This window comes from Eurosta solidaginis, chromosome 2, assembly GCF_040869045.1.
Source record: "Eurosta solidaginis isolate ZX-2024a chromosome 2, ASM4086904v1, whole genome shotgun sequence".
In the NCBI taxonomy this organism is placed as follows: Eukaryota; Metazoa; Arthropoda; class Insecta; order Diptera; family Tephritidae; genus Eurosta; species Eurosta solidaginis.
Window position 1 is genome coordinate 58400784 of NC_090320.1, and position 21949 is coordinate 58422732.

The 21949-nt window shown below is 38.1% G+C and overlaps 2 protein-coding genes across 4 annotated transcripts in view; both read left to right on the forward strand.

The window, feature by feature from the left end:
* The first annotated feature begins 8238 nt into the window (after positions 1 to 8238).
* Positions 8239 to 9218, forward strand: LOC137242145 (active regulator of SIRT1-like). Of its 2 annotated transcripts, none has more exons than XR_010950097.1 (4): positions 8239 to 8446; positions 8510 to 8735; positions 8794 to 8927; positions 9129 to 9218. XR_010950097.1 is itself a non-coding variant. In XM_067769510.1 (4 exons), exons 1-3 carry the CDS (start codon positions 8383 to 8385, stop codon positions 8911 to 8913), a joined length of 405 nt encoding a protein of 134 aa, XP_067625611.1. In that variant the 5' UTR covers positions 8242 to 8382; the 3' UTR covers positions 8914 to 8927; positions 9129 to 9218. The 2 variants fall into 2 exon arrangements, 1 of the variants encoding a protein (XP_067625611.1); XM_067769510.1 differs by having other exon boundaries at positions 8242 to 8446; positions 8510 to 8730.
* Positions 9219 to 13865: 4647 nt separating this feature from the next.
* The window catches only part of Schip1 (Schwannomin interacting protein 1), a 75379-nt gene continuing 67295 nt past the window's right edge, over positions 13866 to 21949 (forward strand). The window contains exon 1 of one of the 2 annotated variants that reach the window (XM_067765493.1): positions 13866 to 14155. The gene's annotated coding sequence lies outside the window, so the exon portion shown is untranslated. The remainder of the gene's footprint in view (positions 14156 to 21949) is intronic. The other variant, XM_067765492.1, reaches the window with a different exon arrangement.

A 21949-nucleotide genomic window follows, 5' to 3' on the forward strand; every position in this document is an offset into this window, starting at 1 on the left:
CCAGTTTGTCGCAGTGAATTTGATAACGTGGGCTTCAGATTATCGAAGCATATTCCAATATTGGCCTCACCAATGATGTAAAAAGAGTTTTAGTAACGTACGGGTCATTAAATTCCTTAGACCACCTTTTCACGAACGCCAAAGTACCTTTAGCCCTATTAACGCAAGATTCTATATGTAACCTAAAGTCAAGCTTAGGGTCCATTGTAACACCTAGGTCAGTGAACTTGGTAACTTGCTTAATAACATAATCTCCAATCACATACTCATGGGAATTAAAGGGTTTTCGTGTAAAACACATGAACTTACACTTCGGAAGGTTTAGTGACATGAGGTTAGCATTACACCATACAACTAGGCTGTTCAGATCCAACTGAAGAAGTCATCTATCCTCTGGTGAGCGGATAGGCATAATAAGTTTCACGTAATCCGAATACATCAACGGCTTACAGTGCTTCAAAACACTTGGTAGGTCGTTAATGAATAGTAGAAATAACACAGGCCCAAGGCGACTACCTTGTGGAACACCAGAAGTTACATTGATGAATTTACATTTATTCAAATAAGAAGAAACCCAAGAGAGAAGTAAAGGAGGAAAGCCTAACCGGTCGAGTTTGTGTAAGAGCAGAGAATGGGATACTTTATCAAAAGCCTTACTAAAATTTGTGTAAATAACATCCATTTCGCAGTTAGATTTAAAGCTATTGGATACAAGGGTCGTGAACTCTAGAAGGTTAGACACTGTTGACTTTCCCTTACAAAATCCGTGCTGTGATAAGTCAATAACCGAAGATAGACTGAACGCCAGCTGCTTTGTGATAATGGCTTCGAACAGCTTGGGAATGGCATTGAGTTTAGCTATTCCTCTGTAATTTGTGACACAAGATCTGCTGCCACTCTTATGGAGAGGACTTATAAATTACTCTTTCCACTCATAGGAAACATCCCTTGCTTCAGGGAGGCATTAAATTAACAAGCTAGAGGTCGATATAGGTATTGTGCACAAGTTTTTAGCACAACCGGCGGAATTTGATCAGGTCCAGCAATGTAAGATATTTTCAGATTTTCCAGATACCAAAGAACATCCTCAGCACTAATAAAAGGAACTAATGCTGAATTCAGTAGGGACAAACTAAATGTATAATCTGACGGCACCGAATCGGATGAATTCAAATAGCTAGATTTGAAATAATCAGCAAACATATTAGCAATTATGGCATTATCGCTCGAAGTATGATCGTTAAGCTTCGTTGTGGAAGGAAATCCTTTCTTTTCGAGTTAACAAAACTGTAAAACGCCTTAGGGTTACAAAAAATTTGACTCCTAATCCTACTAATATACTCTTTATAGCAACTGCCGTTTAGAGTGTTATATTTATGACGTAATATAGAGTAAGCAGCATAGGCAGTTCTCGTACCAGACAGTTTGTATCGCTTGAACAAAGGCGTCTTTTGGTTTTTCAGATGTTTTAGTTCTTTAGTGCACCAAGCAGTTGATGAAGCTGTCGAGGTATCCGATAAAGGTATGCATTTATGAAAAATATCACGAAGCACATTGTTAAAGTGAGATACGCTCACTTCAACATCCCCGTCGTACTCAGGCCATGCTATTTTTGAAATCTTGCTGATTAGCTCGGACCAATTGGCTTTCCTGAATATGCTCAGGAAGGTCGTGAGATTCAAAATACAAAATAAGAGCAGGATGATAGACATCTTCAGGCAAAGCAAACGGATTACATCTATTTACAGAACACCTCGAAGTGTCATCTACAAATATCAAGTCCAAACATTTACCAAATTTGTTGTGAACATTGTTCAATTGATAAAGTCCGGCATCAGCTAGATCGTTTAAAAAATCATAAAAGATAGCACGGGAAGATGCGAGAACCAGAAAACCATCAATGCGACTCCAAGACACCCAAGGCAGATTAAAGTCACCAAGCAACACCACAGAATCCGAGGACCTGGTCATAGAAACCACTGATTGAACTATGGACGAATGCTTCAAATATAAGGAAATATCAGATTGTGGTGGAATGTAACTTGTTACAAGGTATATATACATTGAAGACAGATTAACACGCACGCAAAGCAACTCGACATCGTCAGAGTTGGCGAAATGCACCACCTCCGCAGAAAACCTAGTGTGAACAGCAATCAAGACTCTCCCACCAATTCTACCCAGCCGGTCTTTTCTGAAAATCTCAAAAGAATCAGATAAAATTTCAGAATTAAAAACAGTCGGTTTCAACCAAATTTCAGTGAAAACCAGAACATCATTAAGACAATCATGGCTTTGAAGGAACGTGTCTGCTAGTTTGGTGTTTAACCCCCTAACGTTCTGATAAAAAATATTTAGAGTATTCCTCATTAAAGAAGAGATAGTGTTAAAGTTTAAATTACGAACAGCAGCATTACTCATTGTGACACTACTACGGCTTTGGAATGTAAGTTTTTTGAATCCTTAACAGGGTGGCTGCTCGGCTTCTTGGTATACAGGTGCACCACAGAATGAACCGGCCAAAATGAAGAATCCAGCACTTTATCAAAGTATAAGTCAGCAACCGAAACTTTGAAACGATGATTAGGATGTTTACTAAGCCCGGTGCTCTTCTCCCTGTATCTCAATGATTTAATTGATTACCTCCCAGGTGGGGTTAATGTAGCGGATATGAAATTTGACGATCTTAACGTTAATAAACGAAACGAAATGACTTCGTTTCGTTTATTAACGTTGATTATCGTAACGAAATGATATCGTTTCGTTGGTTAAGCATGCCTGATCTGTATTCATACAAAAAATGTGCTCCAATTAACATTGCGATGTCCCAGGAGAGGAGTAGGTGATCCCACTCTCGTTTTGTTTGTGAGTATTCCATAGAGTACATACGTGAGAGTACTTTCCAAAGTACTTTCACTGTAGTACTCCATGGAGCACCCACAAAGGTACATATGCCAAAGTACTAAAGAGGAATTGTGTCGGAAAGAATTATCGAAGTGAATTAAATTTAAAATGAAAGTAAATGAAGAGGGGCAATACAACTTTTATATTTTATACTACGAATATACTTATGTTATTTAGCATTTGCGTGAGTAAAGAAACTGATATTTCTCTATACTATGGTATGTATACATAAAACCAGTGCGCGGTTGCATTTTATCAGAGTTGCCATAGTAAAATTTTATTATCAGTTATTTGTATGCAATATTTTACTTTTCGCAACTCTGTTCGATCGTCATCGTGTCGTGATAACTGTCGTTAAAAAACGAGCAATGATCGGCTGATGGTGGTCCGCAAACGCATTGCAAAGGAGTATTGTTAGAGTACTCCAACATGAAGAAAATGGAACACGTAATCCAACAATTTTTGCAGCGAATGCTGTACGCTTAGCTACACGAAAATTGCATGCTTTGTCGCTTTCATGCAGCTGACGCCTCGTATGCAGCTCCCCATTCAAATACATGTGTTCGGCATCAAAGCGTACCAATTTCGCCTGCACCGTCTATGACGCGTAGCCTCGTGTGCACCTTGCCTTATATTTACAAACGATTTGACCGTTGTGGATAAGTACAAGTGTGTTGACCTCTTTCTGACAAGCACTCGCTTAAGATAGCATAACGGGAAAATTTGGGTTGCCATTGTCGTTTCGGTTGAAAACGGTCAATTAGGGTTATGTGTTTGGACGGGAAAGATTGAAATAGGGTTTATGTAGTCACAAAAGTTTTGCACCTGTTACACATCATTTTAATTTTTGATCATGGCAAAAATTGTTCAGTTCAGAGTTATTGATTTTCATTATAAATTTAATTTATTACATGAGGTAATACAAGAATATGGTAACAGCATTTTTAAATGAAAAAACAACAATGTTACACGTGTGGCGCTTTATATTTTGTTAAGTTTCTCTAGATTTTGTTGACTCTAATTTAAATAAATTTTGCTTTCCGTATGTTTCCGCATTGTTGGAGGTTACAAGTCTTCTATTATTTATATTTTCGTGAAAATATATGCAACTATTTCATCTGTAAATACTACAAAGTTTTATTAAACTATCAAATGCAACTCAGTTTAAAGTACTCTTACGTACCAAAAATGCAACTCCAGACCTGGGATTTGCATCAAGTGAGCGAGGCTGTTTGTAATTTTGACATTTATGGCTTAAGGGCCCATTACTGATACTTAGCATAGACTTGACTTGACTTGGCGTAAACTTGAAAACTTAGCCACGATTATACTCCACTTAGAGCATACAATCTGGCATCATAATCAGCTTTGAAATTTATTTTTAAATAAATGTCAATTTGTATGAAAAAATGTCAAAAATGGAAACAAACAAATGTCATCTCAAAATGTAAACGTCACTTAGAACTTACATAGAAAATCGAAATTCAACAGACTTCAAGGTCAAGTTAAGTGTTGCTAAGTTTTGAGTAATAAGTAACATGCAATGTTCATTTAACAGAACTGTAAGTGACAGTTCTCAAGTCAAGACAAGTCTATGCTAAGTATTAGTAATGGGCGCTTTAGTTGACACACTTGGTATTGTACACAATGGATTTGACGGCACCTTGACATAGTGTACCTATACCAAGTGTGTTCACTAAGCGATAAACGTCAAAACTACAAACAGCCTCGCTCACCTGATGGAAATCTCAGGTCTAGAGTCGCATTTTTGGTCTCAACGACAACATTTTTGTCTACCAATCGTCTCGACTTTTTCAATTTTTCAATCATTCGGAGCATTCGGTAATGGTATCCATTTTGAATTCGCTGTCATTCCGAATCCAGCGAGTGCCTGTCAGAATGCTTGACAGATAAGTCAACACACTTGTACTTGTACACTATGCACCTTGATGTCATCATCTGTTAAACCTCGTGTTCCAATGAAACATGAACCAGATATGGATATGCTCACATATCACATTCAGAAGATTGCGCATTACGCATGTAAACAAAATATCAGCTGTTTTTTATGGGAAATTCATATGTCGTGTGCCGTACGTACGGACGTTTGTCGTACGAAGCACGTTTGACCAAATTTTCAAACCCGTAGGAATCAATGTGTGCGTCTGTGTACATGTACATAACATATTTGTGTGTGTATTGTTTACAACAAAGCACTGTTGCCATTGGCCAGTTTGCATGCATGCTTATGGAAACATCAACTTTTTCCAATTTAATTTTTGATATTGTAAAAGGCCGGAATAAATATTAAATAAGTATAAATATATTACATATTTATAATCTGCACTTTTACATAATTATTTCGAATTTCACAATTTTTCAAACTTTAATTAGGTGTTTTTGCATAAAAGTGCAAACGGTCAAAAATTAGCGCACAAAAGTTTACTAGGCAACTCTGTCTAGTGAAAGGGCGATCAGCTGACACGTTCTTACGGAAAAAATCAAAATTGTTTTGATTTCTACGTTCCGGCTACGTACGTACGGGCGTTGCACGTCGGTGAGTTTTCGTTTACATTGCACACTCATAAGATAGGTCGTGTCAGCTGACACGTTTTTGGTACGTACGTTCGTGAGTAACTGCCGCATCAAGCAGTGAACTGTGACGTACATGCGTAGAGCCAAGCAATTTTGAACTCGTGAATGCGCAATCTTCTGTATGTGATTTTTAGGATATGCTGGCTGGCAACAGACCAAAAATGCTGCTGGTAACCATAGCAACGGGAGGTTACCATACCAATCTGCGTGATCGGCGGTAGTCGTGCTCATACGTACTTGTTGTCGGCTTCGCGTTGATGAAAATCAAAATTTTTTAATTTTTTCGCTTGACAGCTGGTCTATTTGATCGTGGCCAACGTGATTGACAAGCATTGTGTGTGTTAGTTATGTGAGAACGTGAAATGAGCAATTTCGCGGAAGAAAAAGATTTTACGTTGCGGTTTATTGAAACCTACGAATGCAAAGGTCGGATGAAAAAAAAATTGCTAAAAATCACGTAATTTTCTTAGTGGCTTAATCTTATCATCTTATTATATTAAAATTGAATAAGTTACAAAACTGCATACTCGAAAAAATTCTAAAAATACTTAGAAAAAAGTTCAAAAATTTTTATGAAAATTCGAAAAATTTACAAGCAATAAAAAAGCGTCATCCGATGATATGTTTACGTCTGCAACCTACGAACCATTGTGAATGATAATTAAGTGTGATATCTTCTGCATAGACGTCAAAATTCCAAAGTGATTGGATCACCTGATTTGAATTTGACTATCGCTGTCTCATTCTGTATCTCTTTCTATCATCCGCTGAAGATAGGCGCCGCCATATTGAACACCCTGTCAAAACGCTAAAAAGTTGCCATACTGAACATCCTGTCAGGCATTTGACGGATAAGATATAACACTTAGTTATCATTCACAATGTTACGAACATTGTGAATGATAAGTAAGTGTCTTCATAGACGTCAAAATTCCAAAGTAATTGGATCACCTGATTTGTATTTGACTATCGCTGTATCTCTTTCTATCACCCGCTGAAGATAGGAGCCGCCATATTGAACACCCTGTCAGGCATTTGACAGATAAGATATCACACAAATGGCGCTTGATGCTTTCTCCTTGTGTGTTGGCCGGGCAAGCCATTGCGAATGATAACTAAGTGTGATACCTTATCTGTCAACTGCCTGACAGGATGTTCAATATGGCTACTTTTTAGCGTTTTGACAGGGTGTTCAATATGGCGGCGCATATATTCAGCGGTTGAGAGAAAGAGATGCAGAATGAGATAGCGATAGTCAATTACGAATCAGGTGATCCAATCATTTTGGAATTTTGACGTCTATGCAGAAGATATCACACTTAGTTATCATTCACAATGGGGCAAGCGACAATTACTCGATACGCACACAACCACCCGTTGCTATGGTTACCAGCATCATTTTCTTGTGCTGTTGCCAGCCAGCAATAGAGATTTAACATGCATGTTAATAAAGGCACAATTAGACTTCCTTAACCCTAACGCTATAGTCGTAAACATAGCCATATCCATAACCACCTCCAATGTGATCGATTAATGGTGCCTTAACCTATCGTAAAAATTTCATAAAAATGAAGAAAACGCAAAAAATTACAAACATTTTCCACAAAAAATAAGTCTATTAGTCATAACGTATCCAAAACAATGAATAAAATTTACAAAAAGTTATTAAATTCACCAACTCAAATATTTTTAGGTTATGGATATGGCGAGAAGCCAAAAACCAATTGGTTGGCTATGGTATGGTTATGGCGTTAGCATTATGGTATGGCACCATTAATCGATTACATTGATTTCCATAAAGCTGGAGACATTGGTGCTTTATCGGTAACCGGCGTCGGTAACCTTATAACAGCTGATTCGACCAACCTTATGAGAATCAATGCAATCGATTATTGGTGCCGCTAAAGCGCCAAATACACGACACGAACATTTCCGTTATGTCATGTTTCTGCGACCTTTTCTGTCGCGTATGGTGGTGTTTTAATTTTTGGCGAACATTTGCGCGAACTCTTCGTGCGTGTATGGCGAAATAGCTCATAATCGTAGTAATTTCTGAACGGAACAGACGTGCGCTGAAAAGTAAAATGGACAATAAAAAATGTCTCAGTGAATTTATTGAAATGTATAAATCTTTGCCATTATTGTGGCAAGTAAGAAGCAAAGATTATTGTAATAGAATTAAAAAGAATAATGATTATGCGGCTTTAATCGCAGCACAATTGTTGTCCGTATTCATCGCTGTTTGAAAGGGAACTAATGATCGGCCAAAAGTTCGTATGGTGTATAGCCAAAGCTGCGAACAAGATTGCGGAATGTTCGCGGAAATGATCGTGTCGTGTATTTGGCGCTTAAGGTCGTAACCGTATCGTAGCCAACCAATTGGGTTTTGGTTTAAGCCGGAGTCATTGGTGCCGTATGTCGTATCGCTGTATGCGTATCCCTAACGTAATCAGCTGTTTATCGTTACGACGGTAAACCAAAACCCAATTGGTTGGCTACGATACGGTTACGACCTTAGCGGCACCAATAATCGATTGCATTGGTTCTCATAAGGTTGGTCGAATCAGCTGTTATAAGGTTACCGATACGGTTACCGATAAAGCACCAATGTCTCCAGCTTTACCGTCGATAAACAGCTGATTACGTTAGGGATACGACTACAGCGATACTACAAACGGCACCGATGACTACAGCTTAAGGTAGGTTTGATCAGCTGTTTTATGGGTTATAATTTTATGGTTATAAGTCACTATTAATTGGCCTTTAAATCTCTATCCGTATCTGGTTCACGTTTCCTTGGAACACGAGGAAAGTGGTACAATTAAATAAACAAAAGGGATGTTTATAAAATTGTTATAGAAATATTTTTGGGAAGTTCACAAAATGTCACTTAAATTGTTAAAGCAAAGTTTGGACATATTAGACGAGACACCTAAAGAAAATCAAGGTTTGTATGGTCGTAGGAATGCATTGAACAGCTCCAAGCAACATTCGTATTACATCTTTCCAGCTACACGAAGTAAAGCCAATCTAAGCAGAGATAGGAAGTCGGGTGGTAAAAATAAGTATACCGATTTTAAAGACCTCACAATCAATCGAAGATTTAAGCAAAAAAGGAATATCGAAGATCTACGTAAAGAAATGCTCCCCGATAAAAAGAAATCAAATATAAATCTTAAGCGATTGCTAGCGCTTTCACAGAATACCGTAACTGCAAATGATGCGGAGAAAGTAGAGTATTAAAGATAAAGCAAATAATGATTTGAATTATGCATTTAGTGTAATATATTTCAGATTTTAAATCGCAACAATAAAGGTAAAACGTTTAAGAAACCTAAGAAAGCGAAGGAGCCAAAATCGATTTTCACAGAAGAGGATTTCTTGGCCTTTGAAAGAGAATATTTTGTCACATAGAATTAAAACATTAGGCATAGCGGAACGATACAAGGTGGCAGCATGGTGACATACCTACAAACATAAATAAAAATTCCATGTACTTTGTTTTTGTAAATTCGATGGACAAATGTCAAAATCGTACTGCGCCGGAAGTTGATACATCAAATCAAATAAAAAAGTTTATAATCAGCTGTTCCATGCTGCCACCTTGTATCGTTGCGCCATGACATTAGGTTACCTAGATACTTTGTTTACTATAATTTAATAAAAAATTATAAATTATATGTTTAAATAAAAAATCAATAGTTTTGTATGGTAAAGTAGTTTTTGTTTGTAAAACCTCTGTGACTGCTACAAGAGTGACGAAAAGAGAAGGACCAATAAAGTGGCCTTGACATATTGCTCCCAGATAGTCGATCTATTGTTCTTGTTATAGCAGTGCTTCGCTTTGTCCAGATGCGATTACTCACAAATTGTTATCAGTATTCTCTAACGAATGTCAAAGGAAACATGAAGTTTTAACAAAGTTGGACCAAAGAAATATGTGTGTTAGAGGCGTTAGTTACACATTGTAATTGAAAAGAAGGTTGGTGGTGGTGGGCATGCATTGCGTGTATCGGGGTTGGTTCTGGATAAGTAAGAGTTAAACATCTTACAGTATCCAGATCGAACTTGTGCCAAAATGACGCGGGTTTTCCTGGGAAGTCTGCTTTAGGATGTTTCCTAGCATTTCGTTTCCTTCATGGAGAGTATTTTCGCCTTACTATGTGGATGATGTGGTAATATAAGAAGATATCCCATGACAGTTCTGAGTGCGGCGTTTCCACAGGCCTACAGGTTCCTCCGGTGTGTTTTTCTTCTAAGTTCGGCAACCATATCGGAGACGCGAAGCAACCAAGCAGCGGGCTAGAGGGCTAAGAATATAGGCTCCGAGGTATGCCTGTTGTAAGAGGCGATTAAACACCTGAATGACTCAATGCGGCAACATTAAACAAAAGAAGCAATATGGACTGGAATAGAGGTTATCTAACAGGAATCTTAGGATACACCCGGTTTCTATGCCTCTTTTGGTATTTTTATTTTTTATTTTATTTTTTTAGGGTAGGGGAGGTGTTTCATAAAAATTTGGTTTAGATGGGGCAGCTCTCGATAGTTTCTGGCTGCGATTACGGTTATATATTTTGGCAAAGTATTGTTGTTGTTTCAACCGTACATCACTCCACGAGGGTTTATTGATTGTTACGAGTATAGGCGGACCTTTTGTCAGATTGAGCCGTTTAACACCTACGGGCCCGGTTGCCTCTTCAGATTTTTCATTAAGGTACTCTCTTCGCAGGATTCCTCGAGATCGGTTCTCGTCATCTCAACAATTCGTCTGTAGGGAAGATCTATCGAAACGGCTCTTTATTCGGTCGTCAAACCGATATAGAGGTTGTTCGAAACCAAAGAATTTGCCCTCCGTGCCTTTCTTGATATCGAAGGAGCCATCAACAATGTCGTACCAGCGGACACTGAAGGGTCCTTCTAAATGACTTGTGGTCGAATTCATCGGCAGACTGCTAAGTGAGCAGAACTGTAACGGCGGAATGAAGGAAGCAACGGCTTAGCTTTGGGTTGTGCTAATAAACGACATGTCAAATGGTGGCTTATGCCGATGACTTTATTAGTATGCTGAGGAACATTTAACAGGGCTAGATATGTCTCGTCAACAGGTGTTCCGATTCATTTGGATAAGCTGTCAACCCTATCAAAATGGAGCTCGTTCTTGACACTATTCTTGACAACAAGCTGTTATAGAAGCTTAATGCACGGGCAGGTCTAGGAACTTTGGTTGCCGTGTACTGCTACCGAGGGTGGATATTGACTGTTGGCGATATGGTGACCAAGCGGATTCTCTTCGATGGCATGTGCACTCACGGGCGGAACGGACGTGTTTGTCAGTGGAGGCTTTAAAATTTCGCTGGCCGCTTACTCTCGTATTGTGAATAGGGGACTTTGAGTCAGGTAAGCAAAAGCGACAGTCGTGTGTCAAGATATTTCTGGCTAGTTATTGACTCAAGCGCTCTGCGGAGCTATTAGGGTTTGCAGATACTCGTTGTTGTTGTTGTAGCGATAAGGTTGCTCCCCGAAGGCTTTGGGGAGTCTTATCGATGTAATGGTCCTTTGCCGGATACAGATCCGGTACGCTCCGGTACCACAGCACCATTAAGGTGCTAGCCCGACCATCTCGGGAACGATTTATGTGGCCACATTAAACTTTCAGGCCATCTCCCTCCCTACCCACCAAGTTCCATGAGGAGATTGAGGTCGCCAGAGCCTCGCCTGTTAGTGAAACAGGATTCCCCGCGGATAGGTGAGGTTGACATTTGGGTTAGGAGAAGCTATATATTGCGCTGGCAACCTGAAGGGTTGCGCTACACAGCCCCTTGAATCTGGTATTTTAGTCGCCTCTACCGCGGGAATATTCTGACCCCCTAACCCGCTGGGGGCAAATACTCGTCTATCCATGGTTATTGAAGTGTTAACAAGGCACTGCTCAAACTGTATTTACTGTATAGAAAATGGCGAAGTGGAATCATACAGACACTATTTGCTCAGCTGTCCCGGCTTTGTGAGGACGAGGTGTAAATATCTCGGTCGGCACGTATTCAACGTTCGGCGGAAATATCTAAGGTATATATGTGTGCCTTATTCGTAGCTTTATTAATGCCACGCAGCGATTCGCTAATTTACTCGAACTCAGTCTCACCGTTAGAGCTTGTAGTAACACAACGGTACAAAAAATGTTAAAGTTTTAGCTTAGTTTGGAATCCAGACGACTTATATACCAACAAACAGGACTGAAATAGGAGGAGCATGGTGCAGATAAGCTCTAATAAACCATGAGGTTTTTGTTAATCGCTTTTCGCCTTAAATATGCATGTGAGCTTCGCAAGGACAGGTAATGAGCCACAACCCGTGCGTTAAAACTTTAAGATAATGTTGAGCTCATTACCATCCCCGCCACAGAGTCCAAGAGTCATCCAATTGGTTAAACCCAGGCGTTTAAAAATCTTGGCGAAGAAAGAGAGAGATTTCGAACAAATGTTTTCAACCTGTCGCTGGTATCTTTTGTTATTCTTAAGAATTGAGCGCAGGCAAGCGTTCGGCAATATGGAAAATGCATACCGCATAGCGATCTCACAGTTAATAGAGGTTAGGTTAGGTTGAACTGGCCATACATGAGGAACTCAGCCTGAATGAGTCCGTAATGCTACCAGAAGTTTATTTTAACGACCAAACTGAAAAACCCTATCAAAAACCAGGACTTATGTTACAAAAAACCTCCGTCCTCTTGGCAAATACTAGAAGCTTCCTAGGACTTAAGCCACTTGCTGCTTCTAGATCTGCCAATTGTATCACTCCTAATAGCTGGAGTCTTAGCCTGGCAAGCGCAGGGCACGCGCAAAAAACATGCTCGATCGTTTCATCTTACAACCCGCACTTCCTAGATCTGCTGTCCCTCACCAAGCCTAGTTTAAAGGCATGTGACGCCATAAGGCAGTGTCCAGACAGAATACCCGTCATGAGTCTACAGTCCTCTCTTTTTAATGATAGAAGCAACTTTGTTAGTCTAAGGATGTAAGGCATACATATAATCTTCGACACTTTACAGCCCCGCGCTTGAACCCACGCCACTATGACCGTATGGTCGGCGCTCAAGCTGCCCCGAGGCACTGAGCCTGGTTGCAGTTGTTAACGTTATGTTCTTCGCTTCCAAGTAAAAAAAAAAAAAAAAAAAAAAAAAAAAAAACTTTGGGATAGCTCTTGAAATAATGGTTTAGATCCGTCACACTATACAGGTATAAGGTCAAAGTTCGTTCTTCTGCCGAGCTAGTGAGTAGTTTATGTACGTTGATATACCATATATATTTACCAACTCTTCATACTCATAGCATCCCCAAAAAAAATTATCAACTACGCCTACACGTAGCAAATCCAGTTTATCTAGTAGGCAAGGCTCTGGCGACTTAAAATTTCCCACGTAGGGAGTGAGTTGGATGAACTAGACGATTCAATGTGGTCATATCAAATCGAATGGTTGGACTACTTAGTACTTTGATGTTGTTGTTGTTGCTGTAGCGATAAGGACACTTACGGAAGGCCTTGGGGAGTGCTATCGATGTTGATGGTCCTTTGCCTGATGCAGATGGGGTACGTTCCGGTAAAAAGCATCATTAAGGTACTAGTCCGACCATCTAGGTAACGATTTGGTATGACCACATGAATCCTACTAGGCCATACCGCCCTCCGACCCCCTAGATGCATGAGGGACTTGGGGTCGCCAGAGCCTAGACTGTTAAAGAAACAGGGTTGACTACGGGTAGGTGAGGCTGACAATTGGGTTGGCGAAGCTATATATTGCGCTGGAAATCTCTAGAAAGGGTTGCGCTACACAACCCCTTCAATCGATTTCGTATTTTAGTCGCCTCTTACGACAGGCATAACTGCCGCGGGTATTTTCTAAACCCCCTAACCCCCTGGGGTTTAGTACTTAGTAGATAGTGCTATTTTCCGCAACGTACCGGATAAATATCCGGCAAAAGTCCATCGATAGCGATAAAACTATCCAAAACCCTCGAGGGGTGTCCTTAACACTACAAGACAAAGATGAAGCCGTGTTTTATTGCTTTTGAAGCAGGATATTGCTATAAGTAAGCGCCAGGTGGGGACACGAAACTTACTCCGTTTCAACTAACGAATGATTAGTTCAAATGATTTCTAATTTAAACCACACCTGTGAATGGGTGAATCAGAGTTTTAGAACATATTTAATCATCGTGATTCAATAACGAAATTCGACAAAATTTTGACATGTGTCAATTGGGGGCACATGCGCAGTGCATATTTCAGTAACCTAGGGGTTGAATTCAAGTACCTACTAGTGTCATTCAACGAATATCCCTGAGAAGGCTTACCAAAGACTGGGATGATGGTCGAATCGCTTGTAATTTAGTTCTGCGATGGAAAACGAAAGTAAAATCAATTCTGTACATATAAGAAACGGGTGCGAGTTTGGAAAAGAAAATATAAACTCAATTGTAATGCAAATAAAACGTGCATAATGTGAAATTTAAATGTTTAATAAATTCAAACTTCATAAAAAAAATTGTGAACGCAAAGCGTTTATTAAAAGTGCTACTTTGAAGAGAAAAGGGTATGTGTAATTGAAACGGTTGAAAAAAATGCAAAACTGAAGGAAGGGCGAAGTGATTTATAGGTATTGATTTTTTTTTTTGCTAACATCATTACGAATTTTACTTGCGGGCGTATAAATATTTATTGAGTAGAATTTTTGAGTTGTAAATTCTCTGTTTGCATTTTTTTGCGAATTTAGTGAGCGTGGAACGCATTAGCATTACAAGCAAAATCGATTTACAAGGGCCTTTTTTGCATTAAATGCAGTACACACATACATATCCGTACCATAGATGGGCAGTTTGCACCCTGGTATAAAAAAGAAGGTAGTTAAACTCAACAATTTGTTGACGTATTTGGGGACTTTTGAAGTTTCATAGTCTGTTGTTTTGCTAGCAGCGTTGCCATACCGTTACTGTTTGAAGCACAATTGCGGTATTTCGGGATGGGAAATAGTGAACTGAGACAATAATAATAGGGGGACTCATGATAGCATATAAACTTATAAGGTGTAAAATTATATCCATTTACACACGCGGTTATATGAACGCACCTAGTAATACTCTTGATAAACTTGATTGTTTTTCAGCTGTACTATTGCCAAGAAATTTTTTTTGATTGTTATACAAATTAAAAAATACCAAGATTAAGTGAAAAATCAAAACTAAAACGCCTTTACTTGCTGATGTTGGAGATTTCTGATGAAAATGCCGGCTGTAATGTCTGCAAGGTTGCATTCCTTTGAGTTTACCGCGTTTACACAATGAAATGTGCGCGTAAATTTATACAGATTGTGTAAATGATTTTTCATACAAAATTTGACAGCTCGTTTACGCACTAGATAAAATTATACGTTTACACACTTTATAAGGCATTTATACGGTTACATGAGTCCCCCTAATATGCTTTAGCACGATTTATCTGCATATATATATGTCGAAGATACAATGAAACATGTAATTGTAGTTTAGCATGACGCAAGTCAAAGAACGAAATAATAATATATTCTTAGAGTAGATGCAAACATGAAATCATGTAGCGAATAAGCGAGATGGATGAAGGACAATCGTTATTTATTTGTTATTTATAGATCTGGAAGCACTGCGACCTATGTGCAGATCTATTGTCTAAGACCTTTCAGTTTAATTTTGTATTTGGAGGCTTTTGATGTATCTAAGTACCTCTTCAGGCTTTTTACTCTATATGACATAGGGATTAAGAGTCCCACCACCTAGATGGGATAGTCTCTGCCTAGCTAGAGCGACACATTCGCTGAGATGTGAATGAACGTCCCTGATGTCCGGGAAACCATCATAACAGATCCTTGTTTTTGGCTCCCAGGGCATTAAGGATTTCAGTGCATACATCCACTAGCTTAGACGTAACTGTGTAGGATTGCAAAGCACGCAGGGCCGCCTGGCTGATGATGGTAGATGCTCTTCGATGTTGAGCCTCTCCGCAGACATTGTCTACCACAGACTTCTATTGCATGAATTTCTGCCTGAAATATGGTGGGGTAGCATCCCATTGGTATCGATTTTTTGAGGTTCGGCACATAGATGCCAGCTCCCGTTCGAAAATCATATCTAGGGGCAAAAGAATTCAGGGATTTGTAAAAAAGGACAAAGCAATGCACACGTAGTAGTAAACGGTCCCTTAAGTTGCTTATCGACAGACATTTTCTATAGGGGATTCTGTGAAAGGCCCGTTAGTACTAGAGTTTGTAGCTAATACCAAACTCGATTGAAGAGTAAAGATTTTTTTTTCAGGATAACACAATATTATTTCATTGAGTTACTTCAAAAATACGTCGGAGCTCGCGGTTTAAGTTCTTCACATACACTCGAATGCATACAGAAAACTTGCTCGATTGAAAACAAGCCCATCTTTGTTCGATGGTGACTTAAATTGGATTGTTTATCTTTTGTAGTACATTAAAAACCACCACTCTGAAAAGTTAATATATAAATGTCCTAGTAACCATCGCCGTTTGTAAACTTTGCAATTTTTCCCTAATATCAATAAAAATGTTATCATACACTGTTAGTGTGTCGTTGCCTTGCTTTGTCTTGAAATATCCATGCAAAGATTAATACATGTGTACGTATATTTCAATTAATTTAATTGAGAATTGTTAGTAGAATAATACCATCTTCCGGTCTTTTATATAATTGAAACTGTTTTAAGACTTACCCTTCCAAAAATTCAATTTACTTATCTAAGTATTTTTCCTGTTCCAAGACTTCGCCAAATCCTTGACTGGAAAAGGATTCATCAATTATTTAGTACCTAACGTTTCAAACCGCAACGGAAGGTTTTCGTGACCGCCCATTTCGAGGTACTGCACCTTTTGAGAACACAGTTCTATTCCCACTATTGCTAATGTCCGTTGGAGCAAAATATTCGGAGCAAACGTAAGAACATTTGGGAAGGGTTTCTTGCCTTACATCGCATGCTTCGAGCCATTTTTTCTTTCACAACCGAAACTGGGTGTTTGAAAGACGTAATACCTTCTTTTTTACACTGGTATTTTGTATTTGCACATTTTTAATGCACACAGCTAATTTTTTCCCGTTTATTTAAAATAACAATTAAAATATTTGGCTAGTATTTGTTATTTCTAAATCCACCGAAATCACAAAAAATTGAATATTTTTCAATCTAGTAACACAATTTTGATGAAATTGTCATTGTCCCCGCAAAAGTCAGTGGCTAACGTCACGGCAGGTTGAACTATCTCCATTTTTTTGTATCATGCTTTGCACTATATACAATTAAGAATGGAATTACACAAAGGGTTCAGAAAATCATCAAAATACGCTCTTGCTCCACTGAGTATTTATTTCAAAAATTACTTATTGTTTTAAAAACTCAGGCGCATTGTCGTACAATTGATTTTTTATAAGCTTTTATTTACTTTCACTTGGCTGTTGTCTGTAATCAAATCTTGCAAGTTAAATTTGATACACTTCCCGGTGTCCGGTTGAGCTGAAATTTTGCACACATATATAACTCCGATGACAATGCAATACTACTTTGCGAGAATTCGATAAATTAATCGATAACATAGTTATCGATAATGATTTGTATTCACAAGGGAATAAAAGCCTAAGTCCTCAAGAACGCAGGTAACTTCGCTTTGTTTGTGTACGCAACAAACGCAGAAGTTAGGCTGTTATCGCTAAATGTTGCATACTTTTTGTTGCATACTTTTCTGCGCACTTGATTTTGTTTTGCATATTTTTGGCGATGTAACAGAGCAGAGATCTGCAATTAGTAGTTGTAAACTGAACGCGACATAGGCAAAGTCACAATAAAATATGATTTTAAGTTAGTTAACACTCGAATCGAAGAAATTGTCTGTTCAAAGTTCACTTCGAAGAAACCTTGTAATGTTGATGCATTAAAAGAAATGGATATGATGAGAAACGTTACAAATAAATTAATAAAGATTACATAACTAATTTAAACAATACTTTACCCTACTAAAAATTTAAAAAAATTCATATTTAAATTAAATTTAAGAAAAAAGCTTTTCTAAGAACAAGCTTCTATTACTTGTTAATAAAACGAACTAAAAAGTAAAAAACAAAATTAAAGAAACAAAAACTTTTTTAAAAATAAGCTTTTATTATTGGTTAATAAAATTAACTAAAAAGTAAAAAATAAATTGACTGTAAAGAAATATAACACTTTATAAGTTCTTTGTAACCTTTAACGATAATTAGGCTTTTTCGTCTGCGACAAAAAAATTCCATATTGTACATAATTATATATTTTTAACATTAAAACGTTACACCTAAATTATTAAATCTTACAGTTTATATCACAGTCCTAATTGTTCTAATAAAAGCGTGTTACATTGTGATAGCGAGAAAAGGAAGTTCTTAATTATACCATCACTTTTTATTAGAACAATTAGGACTGTGATATAAACTGTAAGATTTAATAATTTAGGTGTAAAGTTTTAATGTTAAAAATATATAATTATGTACAATATTGATCTTTTTTCTCGCAGACGAAAAAGCTTAATTATCAGGTTACAATGAACTTATAAAGTGTTATATTTATACTCAGTTGAGCAGAGCTCACAGAGTATATTAACTTTGATTGGATAACGGTTGGTTGTACAGGTATAAAGGAATCGAGATAGATATAGACTTCCATATATCAAAAGCATCAGTATCGAAAAAAAATTCGATTGAGCCATGTCCGTCCGTCCGTCCATCCGTCTGTCCGTTAACACGATAACTTGAGTAAATTTTGAGGTATCTTGATGAAATTTGGTATGTAGGTTCCTGGGCACTCATCTCAGATCGCTATTTAAAATGAACGATATCGGACAATAACCACGCCCACTTTTTCGATATCGAAAATTTCGAAAAATCGAAAAAGTGCGATAATTCATTACCAAATATGGATTAAGCGATGAAACTTAGTAGGTGAGTTGAACTTATGACGCAGAATAGAAAACTAGTAAAATTTTGGACAACGGGCGTGGCACCGCCCACTTTTAAAAGAAGGTAATTTAGAAGTTTTGCAAGCTGTAATTTGGCAGTCGTTGAAGATATCATGATGAAATTTGGCAGGAAAGTTACTCTTATTACTATATGTCTGCTTAATAAAAATTAGAAAAATCGGAGAACGAGCACGCCCACTTTTAAAAAAAAAATTTTTTTAAATTCAAATTTTAAAAGAAAAATTAATATCTTTACAGTATATAAGTAAATTATGTCAACAATCAACTCCAGTAATGATATGGTGCAACAAAATACAAAAATAAAAGAAAATTTCAAAATGGGTGTGGCTCCGCCCTTTTTAATTTAATTTGTCTAGGATAATTTTAATGCCATAAGTCGAACAAAAATTTACCAATCCTTGTGAAATTTGGTAGAGACTTAGATTCTAGGAAGGTAACTGTTTTCTGTGAAAAAGGCGAAATCGGTTGAAGCCACGCCCAGTTTTTATACACAGTCGACCGTCTGTCCTTTCGCTCGGCCGTTAACACGATAACTTGAGCAAAAATCGATATATCTTTACTAAACTCAGTTCACGTACTTATCTGAACTCAATTTGTATTGGTGTAAAAAATGGCCGAAATCCGACTATGACCACGCCCACTTTTTCGATATCGAAAATTACGAAAAATGAAAAAAAATGCCATAATTATATACCAAATACGACAAAAGGGATGAAACATGGTAATTGTATTGGTCTATTGAGGCAAAATATAACTTTAGAAAAAAACTTGGTAAAATGGGTGTGACACCCACCATATTAAGTAGAAGAAAATGAAAAAGTTTTGCAGGGCGAAATCAAAAGCCCTTGGAATCTTGGAAGGAATACTGTTCCTGGTATTACATATATAAATAAATTAGCGGTACCCGACAGATGATGTTCTGGATCACCCTGGTCCACATTTTGGTCGATATCTCGAAAACGCCTTCACATATACAACTCCCTTTTAAAACCCTCATTAATACCTTTAATTTGATACCCATATCGTACAAACACATTCTAAAGTCACCCCTGGTCCACGTTTATGGCGATATCTCGAAAAGGCGTCCACATATAAAACTAAGGCCCACTCCTTTTTAAAATGCTCATTAACAACTTTCATTTGATACCCATATCGTCCAAAAAAAATTCTAGAGTCACCCCTGGCCCACCTTTATGTCGATATTTCGAAAAGGCGTCCACCTATAGAACTAAGGCCCACGCCCTTTTAAAATACTCATTAACACCTTTCATTTGAGACCCATATCGCACAAACAAATTCTAGAGTCACCCCTGCTCCACCTTTATGGCGATATTTCGAAAAGGCCACTTATTAACACCTTTCGTTTGATACCCATATTGTACAAACGCATTCTAGAGTCAACCCTGGTCCACTTTTATAACGATATTCCGAAAAGGCGTCCACCTATAGAACTAAAGCCCACTCCCTTTTAAAATACTCATTAGCACCTTTCATTTGATACCCATATAGTACAAACAAATTCTAGAGTCACCCCTGGTCCACGTTTATGGCGATATCTCGAAAAGGCGTCCATACATAGAACTAAGGCCCACTCCTTTTTAAAATACTCATTAACACCTTTCATTTGATACCCATATCGTACAAACAAATTCTAGAGTCACCTCTGGTCCACGTTTATGGCGATATCTCGAAAAGGCGTCCACATATAGAACTAAGGCCCACTTCTTTTCAAAATACTCATTAACACCTTTCATTTGATACCCATATCGTACAAACAAATTCTAGAGTCACCCCTGGTCCACGTTTATGGCGATATCTCGAAAAGGCGTCCACATATAGAACTAAGGCCCACCCCTTTTCAAAATACTCATTAACACCTTTCATTTGATACCCATATCGTACAAACAAATTCCAGAGTCACCCCTGGTCCACGTTTATGGCGATATCTCGAAAGGCATCCACCTATAGAACTAAGGCCCACTCCCTTTTAAAATACTCATTAACACCTTTCGTTTAATACCCATATTGTACAAACGCATTCTACAGTCAACCCTGGTCCACTTTTATAACGATATTCCGAAAATAGAACTAAGGCCCACACCCTTTTAAAATACTCATTAACACCTTTCGTTTGATACCCATATTGTACAAACGCATTCTAGAGTCACCCCTGGTCCACTTTTATAACGATATTCCGAAAAGGCGTCCACTTATAGAACTAAGGCCCACGCCCTTTTAAAATACTCATTAACACCTTTCATGTGATACCCATACAGTACAAACAAATTCTAGAGTCACCCCTGGTCCACGTTTATGGCGATATCTCGAAAAGGCGTCCACATATAGAACTAAGGCCCACTCCTTTTCAAAATACTCATTAACACCTTTCATTTGATACCCATATCGTACAAACAAATTCTAGAGTCACCCCTGGTCCACCCTTATGGCGATATTTTGAAAAGGCGTCCACCTATAGAACTAAGGCCCACTCCCTTTCAAAATACTCATTAACACCTTTCATTTGATACCCATATAGTACAAACAAATTCTAGAGTCACCCCTGGTCCACCTTTATGACGATATCTCGAAAAGGCGTCCACATATAGAACTAAGGCCCACGCCCTCTTAAAATACTCATTACCGCCTTTCATTTGATACCCATATCGTACAAACAAATTCTAGAGTCACCCCTGGTCCACCTTTATGGCGATATTTCGAAAAGGCGTCCACCTATAGAACTAAGGCCCACGCCCTTTTAAAATACTCATTAACACCTTTCATTTGATACCCATATTGTACAAACGCATTCTAGAGTCACCCCTGGTCCACTTTTATAACGATATTCCGAAAAGGCGTCCACCTATAGAACTAAGGCCCACTCCCTTTTAAAACACTTATTAACACCTTTCGTTTGATACCCATATTGTACAAACGCATTCTAGAGTCAGCCCTGGTCCACTTTTATAACGATATTCCGAAAAGGCGTCCACCTATAGAACTACGGCCCACTCCCTTTCAAAATACTCATTAACACCTTTCATTTGATACCCATATAGTACAAACAAATTCTAGAGTCACCCCTGGTCCACCTTTATGGCGATATCTCGAAAAGGCGTCCACATATAGAACTAAGGCCCACGCCCTCCTAAAATACTTATTAACACCTTTCATTTGATACTCATATCGTACAAACAAATTCTAGAGTCACCCCTGGTCCATCTTTATGGCGATATCTCGAAACGGCGTCCATCTATAGAACTTAGGCCCAACCCCTTTTAAAATACTCATTAATACCTTTCATTTGATACCCATATCGTACAAAATAAATTCTAGAGTCCCCTCCCTTTTAAAATTATCATTAATACATTTCATTTGATACCCATATCGTACAAACAA

Bases quoted from the DNA above. Each gene is read 5' to 3' on its own strand.
- LOC137242145 (XM_067769510.1), top strand. From the start codon at position 8,383: ATGTCACTTAAATTGTTAAAGCAAAGTTTGGACATATTAGACGAGACA. The intron at 8,447-8,509 runs GTTTGTATGGTC...ACATCTTTCCAG, and splicing joins GACACCTAAAGAAAATCAAG to CTACACGAAGTAAAGCCAAT. The intron at 8,731-8,793 runs GTAGAGTATTAA...AATATATTTCAG, and splicing joins CTGCAAATGATGCGGAGAAA to ATTTTAAATCGCAACAATAA.